Here is a 16308-nt window from a genome sequence, read left to right as displayed (position 1 = left end):
AAACAGAACTCTCATTCAGGTTACACACTTTAGAAAATTTTCTGTTTAAATTACCATATTTAAATTATTTTTTCTTTGTACTTATAGACAAAAAAGATTTCAGAAAAAAAATAAACTTTCAAAATTCTTAAGACATTAAAAATACTTAGGCATAGAGAGACAAATATCCAAAAGCCACTTACAGCTGGTACATCCCTATCCACAACAGTCTTCAGGATTTCTATCCATTCAGTCAGGTTTTGCTGATTTATCAACTCCAAAGGTAATGTATACTTATTTTTAAAAATAAGGAAAAAATGCAAATTAAATTTAGTAGAAAGCAATTTGAAAATGTCTATTTCAGTTTTAATTTTAGCTCTTTAGCTCTAGCTCTCAAATATTTCTGTATAATTAGCTAACAGGAGAGGCTAGCAAAGGATCCAAAAAACAGTCTGAAGAACATTAGCACTACCAAGAATAGGTTGCATAAGAACTTCACTCCAGCTCGCCGACTCTGCAGCGCTAAGAGTGCTTAAAAGGGATGTTATTCTAATTTCCGAATCACCAGCACATCAACAGTTTCCTTCCAAACTGCCCCATTTACTTGGGTAATTCTACGGAGGCTGGCCTCTACAATCTGGCATTAGAAAATTGATTTTGTTTTCTAGCAAGCACTCAGGCTTAGAGGGTGGCATGCATAACTTCTGTCTAATGCTTGACTAGGGAAAAGTATAGTATTCATTTCACAGCACAGTTAATCATACCAAAACCCTGCTATTCATACCACAGTTGAGTAGTAGTGGAAACTGACTCGGATGTAACTTAACACATAATATTTCTACTATTTACTACTTTAAGGAAAAATAGTAGTGCTTCAAATTAAGTTACTAATTAAGAATATGTAAGACTTATTTTTACCTGGACAAGTGCATAAAATATTTTAAAGATTTGTTTCTGGATGAGGACAGATTGATCGGATGGATCATTCAAGAGCTGAATGAAACTGTCCTTCAGCACTGGTAGAAAATGTTGCATCGCAGCTATCAAAGGACTCCGCTCCTCTGGTTTCTTGTACCTTTAGACAAGACTAAAATTAGTCCTACAGTTCATAAGATTTCAAAAACCCTACTAATATTTTGTCATAGAATTTGGACACTGAGCTGTAGCCAAGCAACATTACCCTCAAAAAGCAAGTTAAAAGATGCTCAGCTCCATTACTGTGCTATAGATCTGCATTGGCATTCTGCTGGTAATGCATCCCTGCTGACTGACTTTGAATACCGCACACCATGTTCTGCCACACCACTACTATGGTGAAACGCAACCAAAGCACTATAAAAACTGCAAGCAAAAGTGCTACCCCTATAGCCAGGAATGGCAGATATTGGGCTAATTGGTACAATTCCCAAAAGCCATTTATCAGAATGCAATTCACCAAAATATTTCCAAAAACGGAATAAAAGAAGCTAAGAGGTCATTCCCATATCCTGCTGTTTCATTTCCCTAAATCTTACAATTGGACAGGGAATGAAGGCTTTGAGGACCTGAGAGGGATGCAGGATGGCCTTCTTTTTAAAAACACCCTCTGAAATGGGGCTCCCAAGCCTTCTGCACTAGTGACAGTCCCTCGTTTGCCTGTGCTGAAAGCAGGGCTGCACTTCTTAGAATACTCCAAAGTTTTGGAAAGGAAATGAAGCCACATTTTGAAATATTCTGCCCAGATCTTAACTTACAAGAGGAAAGTCCTTAACGACTCTAGATCCTAGAGCAGCACAGGAAACTAGGATCTAGCCTGTACCTGTGACGCCAACAAGAACAAAGCAAGTACCACTAAGAATGTACAACTCTTTAAGTAATTAATACTTTAGCATTCTTGGATCTTGTGGGAGGGTTGCTTTGTGTTTTGTTTTTCCACAAATGCATTTTTGATAAGACTTTCCACTAATAATAAACATTAATCAGTGCTTAGTCTCCTAACACCACCAATGTGGACAAACACAATAAACGCGATACAGCCTCCTGCCAAATGGCACATTCTGTTAAAACCACTACAGAAGAGAGGTCCAAAATCCTGTTCAAATAATGCAGTTTCCACATATTTGCTGAAACAGAAGCCTATATAAAAAGACCAGATGTTGCTCAGTAAAACTGAAACCCTAATTCCCCCAATATATGTAACTGGGAGGAAAAAAAAAAAAAAAAAAAAAAGACTCTGCAAGGAGTCAACTGAACTTGTTCATTGGATTTACAGAAAAGATAACACTACGTCCCAACATATTTATCTTCCACATTAATAAAAATTGGGGGAAGGAGGGTAGAGGGCAACAGACATTTTCGACAGTGTAACTCAAACAGGAACAACCTAACTCAAGTCAAAACATTATGCAGAAATATTTTTTTTCCTCCAAAAAGCATGGATTTGGGAGACCTGCTTACACCTGTATTGTCATTCCATTATATGTGCCCACTTGTACACACTTTCCAAAGCTGACCAGTATTGACTTCACTAGAAAACTAATCAAGTGCAAAGGGTTGCTGGCCTCAGCTGAAGTGTCTGATGTGCCAAGACTACAGACATACCTGGTAACTACGCTTAAGCATGTGATGGTTGTACTTATATCAAAATTCTTCCTTAAATAAAGATTAGAAACATTTCATGTTTTATATCTCATAGAACTCCTGCTGTGCATTCATACAAAAACATTTTGAAAATCAAGTGAGAAATTACAGTTTATTTTCCTTTCCTAGCAGAACTTGCTGTTTTCAACAGAAAAGACTCAAATGTGTTATTATGGTCTCCATACCACTCCTATAAATTTTTTTTTGAGGAACCAATTTACATTTATCTTACACTAACTTATACACGATTCATTAAGTGAGCAATGGAAGTTTTCAATACAACATGTATTGAACGAGGTATCTAAAACAATGTTGCATGTAACAGTGTTTCAAAAGATTTCAAGGTTGTAGACTCTAGCACAGCTCCCAGACTCCAGTATTTTAAGAGTCTACATTTAGCTCAAAAATAACTGTTTTTTCTTTTTTTCCCCTCTTGTAAACATCACGGTTTTGAGCAGATTTCTTATGACTATGTACTTGTATTAATACACCACTTCAATCCACAAAAAGCAACTACTAAACTAGGGCTTTAAAGGCATTTTTTTCTGTTCTAAAACCTTTACTGAAAGTCTTTTTCTGAACTTTCTGGGAGAATGTATACAACAACCTCTGCCTGCGTAGCAAGTAGTCAACAGTAAGTACTAAGCTTGAACTTCCATCACCTTTGCAAACTCCAACACACAATTTTACACTACTAGAATGCACATAGAGAATACAAGAAATACACAACAGTGTAGTCATTCTATTTTAACTGGTAAAAGAACTTACTCATAGTTCTTCACAAGTTGATAAAGACAGAGAAGAATTCCAAGCCAACAAGCACTGTTGTCAGACTGAAGATAAAAACCAATTTTCTCCACAACTGCAGTCCAACGACTAGGGTAATCATGCTTGATAATATGGTGAATGCAAGTAGTAAGTTGTACTCTGGAAATCAAATGCACAATGGTTAAATAAACTCCTACTATTTTAAAAAGGTTTTTGTGGTCATGAAACAGCCAATTCTGCCTGAATTTAAACCTACTTCAAGTTAATCCCCCCACTTTAACTTCTGAACTTGGTGTATTATTCTTCATTCAAGGAACATCATAAAAAGGAAGCGACTGGGAGTCCATTTTTCTTTTAAAGGATTTTGTATTAGTAGATTTTTATATGCTGCACAATCTAAAACCTGTTTTTCTGTCTAGATTATTTCCATGCTTTCAATACATACTGTCATACAATAGCGTAAGACAAGAGTACTTTAAGTGTAGGTCATCTTAGCTACGAAAACAGTCAGGAACCACAATGAATTTGAAAACAGGTTAAAAGTATGTACCTAATCAACTCAGGAGAGTGAATAATGGCTTCTACGATATTTTCACGAATACAGTGTCTGTCTTCTTCTGGGATGGAGTAAGGTGGAATCTCTCCTGGTGCAGTTTCCCGGTCAGGCCAATATTGGGTTATCATATTTTTCAAGTAGATAACCCCTGCCAGATAAAAGCATCAAATCAATCAATAGCCACTCAAAGTGTAAAACAATCATTCAGCAGATGAATGAATTCTGCAGATGAAACAAGCAACTGCACTGGCCAATTCTAACAAGGATAATCAAAATATATTAAAAAAACAAATTAACCTAGTAATTGACTATATTACTTTTTTTCCATTTCTTATGACACCTACATTACCAGTATGAAAATATCAAACATTTTGCTTTCACCTATGTTATAGATAAAAGCTTGTGGAACTTAGCAACACAAACATGAAGACCTGTTCATAATTATTTTCATTAAAACAAAGCTAACAACTTTGCAAAATACTCCTTTTATTGTGAAAGAAAAAAGTGATTATATTTGCGATATAGAAGGGAACATTAGAGAAACAGAGCTGCTCTACACAAAGATTATAAGCCACCACTCTTTGCAGCTATCAGTTTGCTGGCAGAAACGCCACCTTTTGCCATTCGTCAACCAAGCCCAAACTGCTTATGTGGCAGAATATAGATTACAGCATTCAAAAAGGATTTACAAAATGCAAAAGGAAAACTCGAATTACAATTAAATTTATAGCAAATCTGCTATTAATCTAATTTTGTATACCAATCCATAAACTGCATTCTCTTCCCAAATTTTGCATGCAGTTATTCTACCACCGTGAAGATTCAGACACTATTCCCTACAGTTCTGTTCATGTGGAAATCACACAGAAACCAACCTTTTCGGCAGTTAACATGCTCAATGTGTCTTTGTATAGCTGCTTACAAACTGAAATTCTCATCAAGAAGGTTTCTTTTGCTCTTTTCCCATTTTGTGCAACTGGAAACCACCCTCCTTCCTCAAAATGATCTGAGCTACAGAAGAAAGTATATCATAACCCAAGTCCCAGAAATACTGATCAGAAGTTAATTAGTTTTAACTTAAAACTAAAGGTAAACAAGATCAAAAGAATCAGAAACCTTAAACAGAAAAAATCCTATTTTTTTAAAATGCGAATCATTCAAAATTTCAGGCTAAATCATCGCCAAAATTATTCACTACCTTGCAAAAAACAGGAAACACTCAGCAGATATGTGCCATGACAACACTTAACTGATGCAGACTAAAAGTTTGCCCTCAGTGCAATTTATCAAGCCACTAGCTGCTTTGAAATACATGCACTGTTTTTAAACTATGAGTTTATCAGTTAGCTCCACTCTTTACAGACTGCTTCATCTTTTAATTGGCTTACAGTGAGAGTAAATTTTCAGAGCTTTTTTTAAAAATCTCCTTTTTTAAATATGTAGTGGACTCTTGACACTTCTAAAAGTTACCTGAAAGCAATAAGATAAAAATGCAAGCTAGGCTTATGTTACAAACTAGTATAGTTTACTAGCTGGAATATCCAAGTAGGTGACCAAGACCTCATTACCTGGACTGCCAGAAATCAAAGTATTATATTAGAAATCTCTATCAACTGATCGTAGTAGCTTTAAGGCAACTGGTAGGAATTGTCAACATTCATCAGCCAGCTTTGCTGATGACTCCTGTGCAAATGAACAGCGTTCCACATGACAGAACCTACTTCTAATATTTGAAAATTACTGCAGAACTACTACTATTTGAAAGCATTGAAATTGCTAGTACAAGGTTAAATTACCTCCCAGAGTCAAGGACGAAGTCATGACAAACGAATCTGTTTTCCCAAAGACCTTATTCACTAGGGATAAAGGGGAGCCACCACCCAAGTTAGCTACATTTTTATTTACACCACCTTCCTTCAATGCATGCAGTTTATGACAAAGATTGTAATTCTGGCAGTTTTCTGACTAGCTTTTAAGTGTTACAGATTACTACCATAGGTATTCTTTAAATTGCATCAGCATATGTACTTGAGTGCATGCATAATTAAAGTGTATACAATGAAAAAAGATTTGAACACTTGCCTGCCTGTCTCACTGGTAAATCCAGTTGCTCGGACATAGTGATCTGAAGCAGAGTTGAAACAAAGTTCACTGACTTATGAGCCTGCAGAGCAAAAAAAAAAAAAAAAAAAATTTAGTCAGTTTGTCAAATTTTAGTTTTAGAATCCTCCTGTAAGTTTTGCAGTATTTGTATAATGATGCTGCACAACCCATGTAATTCCAGCAATTCAAATGATGTTACAGTTCTTCCCTAACAAAAGAGAACACGTCAAAATCTTGCACTCACTGTACAGCAAAGACAGCACGGTGGTTATGGTTAAGTCCTAAATACAAGAGGTGAAGAATTCACTGAAGAGGTTTCAGTATTCAGTCCTTTACAGTCACTAAACAAGTTCTTCATTCAGAAGAAATTATTGAAATAAAAATATCCAAATAGCCATAAAGCCTCTAGCGCTTCAATTTTACCTTGTGACCTTAAAGGTTATGTGAATTCATTATATATTAAAATAAGCACCAGGTAACGACTATGTTTAAAAACTAAGCTCAGCCTTAACTAAGCATATCCAAACCATAGTTCATCTTTCTGACAAAAATGGACTGAGAACTCTTTTGTCCGTATCAGACGACGGCAGCATCCCTCCCAAGCACGGGAAGAGCCAGCCAGATCCTTAACTACCAGGTATTTCTCTCCAACCTCAGCTTCCACCAGGAAGGACTTCCTAAACATTGCAATGTAGCTGTATGTAAAAGAGACCACACAGGACTTGTAATTCCTCTGCCTATTTGTAATGAAATCTGTTTAATACAGCTTGTCTCCTTACCAACCTCTTTTCATCCAAAACTGATTTTAAATGAGTGAACTTTACTTTTAAACCTCTCCCGAGGATGCTGAAATGGTGTTTTCATATTCATCATTCACACTGAAAATCCGCAGACTACAGAAAACTACAAAAGCAACACTAGCACCTGCTGCAACTGAAATGTTTATTTGTAGAGCAGGCCTTGATGAACTGGGAGTAACTGATACTGCAATATGAGCGTGCACCTTTCTGACCTACATCTCACTGATAACCCCAGTGCTCTGAGAAGGACATAGATCCCCAAATGAAAGTGATTGTTTTGAACTGTCAAGGAAATGGCATAATAAGTAAGCGTTGAATAAAATTGTACAAATCACAACTGTAGCATTGTTCAGTTCCTTCTCTACTTGGGTAGCATACTTATCTTAGAGCACGTACCAAATGACATTAGACCCAAATTCAGCATTGTACTCCATTATGTGCCTAACATTAATATCAATGAAACTGCTCCTGTGCTTAAATGTGTTATTATGAACTTGCTGAAGCAAGATTTCAGTTTCAATAACCTTTAACTCACCTATGAGCAATGTCATATTACAGTCTAAATAAAAAGAACTTAAAACCACAAAATTGTGGTTTTCCACATTAATGTGATAGTCTGTCCAGCCACTTTAATATTGAAAATTAGTTTCAATATACTTCATGTTTGGAATTGAAAAAGATTATAATGTTATTTAATCCTAGAATTTTGAAAATGAAGGATTCTTTCCCTTTTTGTGTGTGATGACCCACAATTATCCCTAAAATTAATGCTGCTATAACAGAGCCAAACAGCTCAATGAAACTCCTGAAAATTGCTTATGCATCACCAAGAAACCAAAGGGAATACAGGAATAAGCCTAACGCATAAAAAATGCCTTAGAGACAAAAAAGAAGCGAAAATCAGACAGCAAGATGGAAAGAAGCTGCCATACTGATAGTGTTAAACATCAGTGTATCAAAGAATAATCTTTCCTTCATGAGAAAAACACAACTGAGACTACCACTGTAGCAAGCTGCATAAGCTCTCTAAAATGTTGATTATATAGTATGTGGATTTAATACATTTTCCCCTGGATTTTATGAGGTATAATGAATTTAAAAGGATAGCACCGCATAATCTATACCATCATCCTGCTTTTCTAAAGTCTTAGAAGTAGCAGCCGTATTAACATCTTGAACACCAGCCGCCAAACTGGTAAGAAATGTGAGCCAGCCTATCAGCTTTGAAGTGGTTTAGAGTCAAGATTCAAAGTAGATATGAATTTAATCCAAGATGATGTGTAAGGTAACTTGTACTTTTCAAATATGACACCTCTTAATCCATCAGTTCATAACTAAATTCAGACAGCTATGTATGACTTCTACATATTCTTTGTGAAATATAAAGGGTTCCCAAACTCTTCTCATTAACATTTCCCATATCACTTCATGGAATCTGTATTCCCCAAAACCTGAAATTTGGAGAGGAGTAAGGACTACTACTACAATTTAGGAAGGTACACGTGTACTGTACTGTCAAATTAAACCCCAGACCCTACAAAAAACGGTTACTTGCCTCTTCTCTTTGAGAAATCAAACTGAAAGTTAACAGACACAACTTAACTCTAACATGAGAATCACTATATATGAGCAGAGTCTAGAACTGTGGCATAAATGTTACTGAGTATACATCAATTTTAGCCATTTTCATCTTTAGAATTGTCATTTTCCAAAGATGTTGGCCTCTGAGGACGTCATGATCCTGTTCACTGACACCACCGCCTAAAAAAAAAGTTCTATTTTAGGTACTTCTATACAAAAATTGGCTTTTGTTTTAAGAGCACATCATCAACTAGTATATATGATTTAAAACAAGATGAGCTGCAAGTGAAGATTAAGTGACTAATGACAGCATGCAAAGGGTTCTGCTGTCATCCGGGTGCCCCAGTGTTCAGAAGGGTCCACACATGCTGATGCCACCTAAATGAAAGCTACTGGCAAGTACCATTGCTCCATAGTGTCCGTGGCTCCAGCAAGCAAGAATTAAACACAGGACCACACAACAGCTTCTATTACATAGTATAACATGCACAGAGAATAGAAACAATTTCTATGATTTTAAAGTTTTGGCATTAGGAAAACGTTGTATCTTATTTTCCTTGTTAACAGATACCCTTTACAATACATACTTTATATATAGAGATATATAAAAAGAGTAATAACTGACTGCAGCAGAACTTCTTTTCCCAGAGCCTATTTCCTGACATGTAACTGAACATTTAAAAAAAAAAAAAATCTAAAGTCTTTCCCCCTTACAAATGCTCCAACATGCCGTGTCACTGGTATGACTTTCTGTTGTCTAAGAGCCAAAGAATCCAGGGACTTTTCCCAGGAGCAATCTTTGCTATGCAGCCTTACTAGTCGAGGAATGTATTCTATCAGACCACAAACGTTGCACCACTGACTGCTAATATCAATCAGTTTTCTAGAACATACAATCTTTGGGCATATTTCATTGCACTTTTTCCTAGCAGAGCTGTATGTTAAAACATAACTTTATTATGACACAAATGTCATGCCAGTCACACATTCCGAAGTTTGAAGGAAATATTAAAAAGTCCAAAGTATGGCATACATAACTACCAACAGTTAACTAATTATAACACTCAAAAGCACCTTTCCCACTAATGACACCCACTAAAGTCAATTACATTCATCTTTTATACCAGAATTAATATTTTACATAAAGCCTTTATGCTGATAAATGGTAAAAACAAGCACCTTCATTTCAGGTGGAAAGACCTTCATGTGTTGTTCTTAAATGTTAAGGATCTAACATACTATAGTAAACACTCCTTATCGGTATCTCTCCACATCTTACCAAAAAAGTAAATCAGAGAAGCACTGAGGTATTTACTAAATACTTGAACCCTAGGTTATTTATACAAAAAATTCAAAGTACTACACATTTAAATAGAAATTACAGCTTATTTTTTAAGAAATGAAAAATACTAATTCAGTATATCTCCTCCATTCCAGTAAAGCACTGCATGGAGTATTTTATCTATCCCATAACAGTGCTAGGTAAACACAACCACTACAGTTGAGACAAACCAGTTTTGTTTTCTTACAGGAAGGTAAGGTCAGGAACTGGAAGGCCATGCTGAATCAGCATTTCAGTTCGGCTTTAGGAACTCAGCAGGTGTGGAAGTCATTCTGACCTCAGGTTTTTGCAAGCCAGTTCCTACCATGTCTTGTGCAGCTAAATTTTATATGTAAAATCAAGTTTAAGGCCTACAAAACTACATAATTGCCTACCAGAACTTGCAAATATCTGATGTTCATTTCATCAAAATACTGTCCGCAAGTTCTGCAACCTATTAGCTCATCTATTCGCAGAGGAAAAGGAATGTGCTCTTAGCAAAAGCCAGCAAAGCACAGGCAGTAACTATCTGCTAAGTCATGAGAAAGTAACAAGTTGCCCAGTCTCTGATAGGATTTTACTTTGTGCTGGGTAATATGAATCAAGAATATAACTTCTTTCTAATGAAGACAAAGCTCCTTTGCTTCTTTACTGCCCCCAAGGGGATTTCTGGTGTTGGACCAGCCTTGAAACATGCAATTGTTAAACCTTTTCCCACTGCATCTATCATTTAACACATACCAAAATACATAAAGGGAAAATAAAGGAAGTGAAAATAAGGGAAGTGAAAACAGTCAAGTATTTTTAGTCAAATGTCATACTAACTTCACAAAGAAAATAAATTATGATCTGAAAATCAGACAGAGCCTGGACACTCATGCTCTATTCTTGGTTTTATATATACTACAGTACATAGCTAGAGTCATCCCTGAAAATGATGTTAAATCTCTCATATAAATACCTAACCCAAAGTGTCCAAACATAGTATTTGGTCAATATTTGGAAGTTCCTGAGTGACAGGAGATTCCTTTTTCCCCTCTTTCATAATCTTTCACTCCAAAGCTCCTAACAGCTAGAATCCACTCATTCCACCATTCTGACATTTATATCTAAAAAACAGGAAATAAGAGACACTAAACTAGGCCCTACCGTACTCTGCTAGACTGAAATCATGCTACGGTGACCAGTAAACAAGCTCAAGTATTTTTCTTTCCCCTGCTGCTCATACTTTATATATGAAAAAGGCAAAATATAACTTCTGAAAAGTACTTTTTCAGTAGAGCAAGAGGATAACAGCTTCCTAAACAAGCTTGTAAACTTTGACTTACCAAAAAAGTTAAGAGGCATTTTTTTAAGGCACAAAATTCAGGTAGGTATTCTAAAAGGACGCTTTAGTAGCTCATGTGCCTAGGGATTAACCACAAAATTTATATAATAGCTAAACTTCTGTGTGCCTGTATGGGTGTATATATACATACATGCATACAAACACATACACATATATAAAGCAATTAAAATACATTATCAATATTTCTCTGGAATTACAATGTAGAAACCTGTAAGGCAAGAACAGTCTTGTCTACCAATGACATCTTTATAAATATGTTAAGATTAAAAGATGAAACAACACTGTGTATTATTTTCAGAGTGTCATTCCACAGCTGCGTAGTTAAAAATATCTATTCTCATCACCATTTCTGGGAAACACTTTCTGTGCCACTGTAAAAAGACTTATTGCTACTTTCCAGTCACTTACTTGAAGAGTCTGGTTCTAAGTCCCTGTAAAATATAGCTTTCCTCTGGAAAAGAGCCACAGGCTGGGGCAAACACTCAACTCGCGAGGACATACCATCAGCTGGCAAGAAGCTCTGGACACAAAGGCTAGTAGTGATTCACTAAGAGCTGGTGTTTTTAAGGATGCACTTATATTTGGACTTATATATCGCTTTAATGTTTCTGTAGTACACTGTATATAGACTGCCATGTTTTGATCCAAAAGCATGAGGAAAAATCAGTTGAAGGTGAGCATGATCCTTCGCTGAAGCACCCCAATGGCAGAGTGCCATTTCCTGAGCACTCAGCAACTCAAAACCTGCAGAAAACAGCTAGAATAGATTTGAAGCAAGTTACTATATGCAAATGCATGCAATGCACACACACACACAAAGAATTCTCGAGACAGTTTAAGTTTTTATACACATGTGATTGGTCTCCATGAGCAATCACATTACTTTTAAATAAGAAACACTGAAATGCTCTATATATAAGGTATACAGAAAAGACAGCAAATTGCTTGATACAAACCTGATTCAGTCACTGAAGAGTTTTACAGCTAGGGATTTCAAATGCACCTAACATATTTGCTACTCACTTATCAAATGCCTTGCAGGAAAGCAACTCTATTACTATTTTCTATGAGAAATGGCACGTTCTGTTTTTGGAAGTTTGCTTGCTGCTTGCTGCCAGCAGGCCGCTTGGCCCCACTTCTTGCCCGACCTCACTAGCCGCCTACTCCACGGGCGGCAGCCGAAGCCCTGAAGGCCGCGTCGGGGCCCCCAGGAGAGGCTCCCGCGGGAAGGGCCGAGCGGAGGCGCCGCGGGAGCTGTGGGCCACGCGGCCTCCCCCGGGCCAATGCCGCGAGGCCTCGCGCGCCGCAGCTGCCCCGTGCGCGGTGCCGCTCCGCTCCGCGGGCGCAGCCCGAGCCGGGGCGCCGGGGCCGCGCCGAAACAGACGCCGGGAGTGCCCGGGCCCCGCGCGCCGCCGCTCCCGAGCGCGGGCCCGGCGCAAGGCGCGGCCTGGGCGCCGCGCGGGCGGCCCAGGGCAGCGGGGCCGCGGCGCGGGCTGCCGCAGGCCGCTTCTGCCCGGCCGCGCCGGGTAGCGCGGCGCTGTGGGGTCGCCGGGCCCCTCCTGCCCCCGCTGCCATGTGCCGGGGACAATGCGCCTCGCGCCCGGGTCCGCCGCCCTCCCGGGTCCGCCCTGCGCCGCCGCCGCGGCCCGCGCTCCGGCCTGCGCCGCCCGCCCCGCGCGCTCCCGGCCCGGCGCCGCAGCGGCCCGCGCCGCCCTCACCTCGTTGAGCTGCCGCTCGGCGGCTTCCCGCAGCGCCGGGTCCATGGTGCCCCGCAGGGCCTCGATGATGGCGCTGGGGTCCATGGCGGCGGCGGGGCGGGCGGCGGTGCGGGGGGCAGGGGCCGGGGCCGCGCCGTGCGCACATGGACCCGCCGCCTCGCAGCGGCCGCCGGCGCGAAAGGAAGGGGAGCGCCCAGGGCCCGGATAGAGCGGCCCCCCCACCGCCCGCGCGCCCCGCCCCTTCCGCCGCGCGCCCTGCCCCGCGGCCGCCGGGGGACGCGCGCGCCGCCAACCGCCCCGCGGCCGCGCGCTCGCCCGGCCAACGGCGGCGGCGCCCCCGCCCCGCCCGCCCCGTGGAGCTAAAGGGGCCTCGGCAGCCGCCGCGCGCCTGTGTGCGGGGAGCTCCGTGGGTAGCGGCTGGCGGCAGTGGCGCGAGTGACGCCATGAAGCGTGTTTGGCAGCTCGGCCATGGTGTAGTGAGGTAAAACGGTGTATTTTGCCTTGAAATAGTCCCTGCGTTACGGAGGTGTTGCGGTCTCGAGTGAGTGTGAGGCGATGGGGGCATCGGGACATCTGGAGGTTCCTCTGCGGTCTTTTCTGAGGTCTCCTTCGAGGTAGGTGTACGCAGCTCTGCGGCACTCGGGAGAGCCTGGCGCTTTGCCCTGCTGCTTTGCTGGAGACATAAGGCAAAAGCAGCCCGTGAAGGTCATGGAGATATCGTGTCTTAGGTGCAAAATCAATAGGAACCAGAACTGGTTTCTGGAGGGGCTGGGTTGGTCAGGTAACTAGAAAGGGACTGCTTAAAGTGTTCCTGTGCAGGTCTCCTCTGCAGACTTCATAGCTAGTGCAAGCATTTTGGCACTGAACTGGTTTTGTTTTCATGACTAGCTACTCTTAAATAGCTAAAGCTATTTATGTAAGCAAGTTACGTGCATGGTTGTTTTCTTAAATGGCTGTTATTCAAAACCATTAATAAATTATTTGGAGGGTGGTATTCAGTGATTTAGTTAAACATTTTATTGTAAATTTTGTGAGAGAGGTTTGTTGGCAGTTAGATAACGTAGTGAAGAACAAAGTAGTCTGCAAGTACTCTGGCTGTCATCAGCCTGCTCCTGAAAGCCTTTGTCTCGCGGTTGGGTTTAGTCCCAGAGAAGGGTCTAATGTTAGGTTATGATGCCACCTCATCTGACAAAACTTATGTTAGTCAGGTTTATCTATAGTATTCTTTGCATGTGAAACAGCTTAATGGAGTTTGTCACATATGACTTCACGATTGTTGAACTGAAAAATGAATTTCTGTTTTTTATTATTATTATTATTACTAGCTTTATCTGTGTAATACTAAAAGCTTGTGCAGTTTACATTTCTTTTTTTATTGCAAGTATCATTTCTAAAACTGAACAGTGAATGAATGTCTGCCTTCTAAAACAAGCTCAGAAAAAAAGTATACCTGACAACCAGCTTTAGCAGACTTTAGTGGTAGCCTAGCATCACTTCAAGACAATGTTATATTCTTCTGTAAGCTGCCTGTGTCTGCAGTCACACTCCAGTTCTGTATATTGCTAAAAGCGTAAGGTGCGCTATTTTAGAGTCATTATTGAAATAAATGCTACATTTTTTTTCTCCATGCTTTTGTGCCATGGCACTCAGAATCAAATCTTTTCAGTGCTCTTTCTTTGAAAAGAGCAAAGCAATAATGTTTCCAACTGGGGAGAAGTTGCTTAGACTCTAAGCTGATCAACAGCTTACAAAACAGAATGCATCTTCTCTTTCAAAAAATATGTCCAAGGACAAAGGGCTTATGATGTGCAGGCTATATGTAATTCTTTTCAGATACACAGATGTGAAATGCTGCAAAGACAAGATGCACAACAGAGTGCTAACATTTGTTGGTAGGGATGCTGGGGTTGCAAAAGCTTATCAGAACTGTTGCCATTTTTATGCAAAAGTGGCAAAGACAAAAGATATTAATGCAGAAGATTGTGGAAGTAATTGTACAGAGTCTTGAGTATTCAGAGATTCTGTCAGAGAAGACACTTTGTGTGGACTGGGCCCCAGCTACAGAAGAAACATCTATAAGGATAGCAAGAAATTCAGTGCAGATACAAACAATTTGTTCATGGACTGTAGGTAGTTTATTGTTAAAGAGGGAGATGAAATAATAAATACCAAAGAAAACACATACATACTAGCACTTGGAGTGGTATAGTCCAACAGATGACAGCCACCATGGAAGCACAGGGAGTTAGTGAGCTTTGGCATTCTAAACATAAATGTTATCAAGCTTGATAACATTCATGTCCATATCATAACATGCTTTCCATATCAAATGTATATGGACTGTCAGTTGCCACCTTTGTATCATATTAGCATGACAAAACAGAGACTTAAGGTGAGCTCTTCGGGCAGAGCAATTGGTGAATACTTCAGCTAAAACGGTTCATGCAGTCACAGAAAGGGGAGAAAAAAAATCTTAAAAAACTACATTTCTTTCTTTTTAATCATTTTAATTTTTTTTTTTAGTCAATTTTTACTTTTAACAGAGCTAGGTCTGGTAGCAAGCTAGAGAATAAAGAGTATCTCCCAAGAAGAAAATGTACTAAAAGAAGTACTAAATGGTTCCTTCCAGGAGGATGTAATAGGATCAAATATCTAACAGAAAACATAAAATTACATAATAAAAATCGTCACTAGCTATTTAGATTATTCAGATATTTCCACAAATAGGGACCAGCACTGACATAATCAGTAGCATGAGAATGTACATGAGAAGGGAGAGGAAAAAAAGATGACTATGGAAACAACAAAAAGATGAAGGGGAAGAGGGAGGAGGAAGATGGGATGGAGAAGTGATATATCGAGAGAAGTTATTAAAAATAAGTAGAGGCAAAAGGGATGAAACTGAAAATTCAAATTTGAAGAAATCCGTTATGACTGTTGTGCAACTTAAATGGTCTCACATGGCTGTTGTAACATTCATCTGAGCATGAGAAAGTAATAACTATGATCAGTTGCTACTGGTGATCACTGCCTTTTATGAATTCATCCATTCTGGATTCATTATGTATTTATTCAAAAGAAAAGTTATTAGCATATTATGATATACTTTTTTTCCTTTTCCAGCTTTTCAGATTTACCTTTCTTACAATCCTTTCTAAGCTTTAGGAGATAGCCATGTATACAACTAAGCCAATATATTGAGTATATTATCATTTTAGAGCATATACAAACACAACAAAGAAATATGTGGATACAGGCAGGGAAGCACAGCTGATTGGGAGAGAGCTTGTGAGCAAAAGATACATTAGAAAGTTGCTTACAAGTTTTAAAATAAAAGTATTAAACCTGTCTATTTCAGTCTGGCTAAACTAGGTGAATCAAGACTTTAGGTACTTTTCTTTATAAATAGGATTTCTTGAAAGTACCTCAGCCTCTCCTAATATGCTGATTGTGGCTTGCCAGGATTCTGTTGTACTCCTGGCCTTTCCTGAGCAAACTTTCTCACTTGAGAATGT

At 39.4% G+C, this 16308-nt stretch overlaps 1 protein-coding gene across 1 annotated transcript in view; it reads right to left on the bottom strand.

The window, feature by feature from the left end:
• IPO7 (importin 7) overlaps positions 1 to 12963 on the bottom strand; it is a 31243-nt gene extending 18280 nt beyond the window's left edge. Inside the window, exons 1-6 of the mRNA XM_088525783.1 lie at positions 12794 to 12963; positions 6005 to 6086; positions 3917 to 4070; positions 3367 to 3525; positions 898 to 1054; positions 183 to 272 (exon numbers count right to left, since the gene is read on the bottom strand). Coding sequence (XP_088381909.1) covers positions 183 to 272; positions 898 to 1054; positions 3367 to 3525; positions 3917 to 4070; positions 6005 to 6086; positions 12794 to 12877 — 726 coding nt within the window. The 5' untranslated portion in view covers positions 12878 to 12963. The remainder of the gene's footprint in view (positions 1 to 182; positions 273 to 897; positions 1055 to 3366; positions 3526 to 3916; positions 4071 to 6004; positions 6087 to 12793) is intronic.
• Positions 12964 to 16308: the final 3345 nt, after the last annotated feature.

This window comes from Tinamus guttatus, unplaced genomic scaffold (genome assembly GCF_059628265.1).
Source record: "Tinamus guttatus ecotype Peru unplaced genomic scaffold, ASM5962826v1 Tinamus_guttatus_pri_ptg000240l, whole genome shotgun sequence".
Taxonomy (NCBI): Eukaryota; Metazoa; Chordata; class Aves; order Tinamiformes; family Tinamidae; genus Tinamus; species Tinamus guttatus.
Note: the sequence above shows the minus strand (reverse complement) of the source record. Positions and strands in the feature narration are given on the sequence as shown.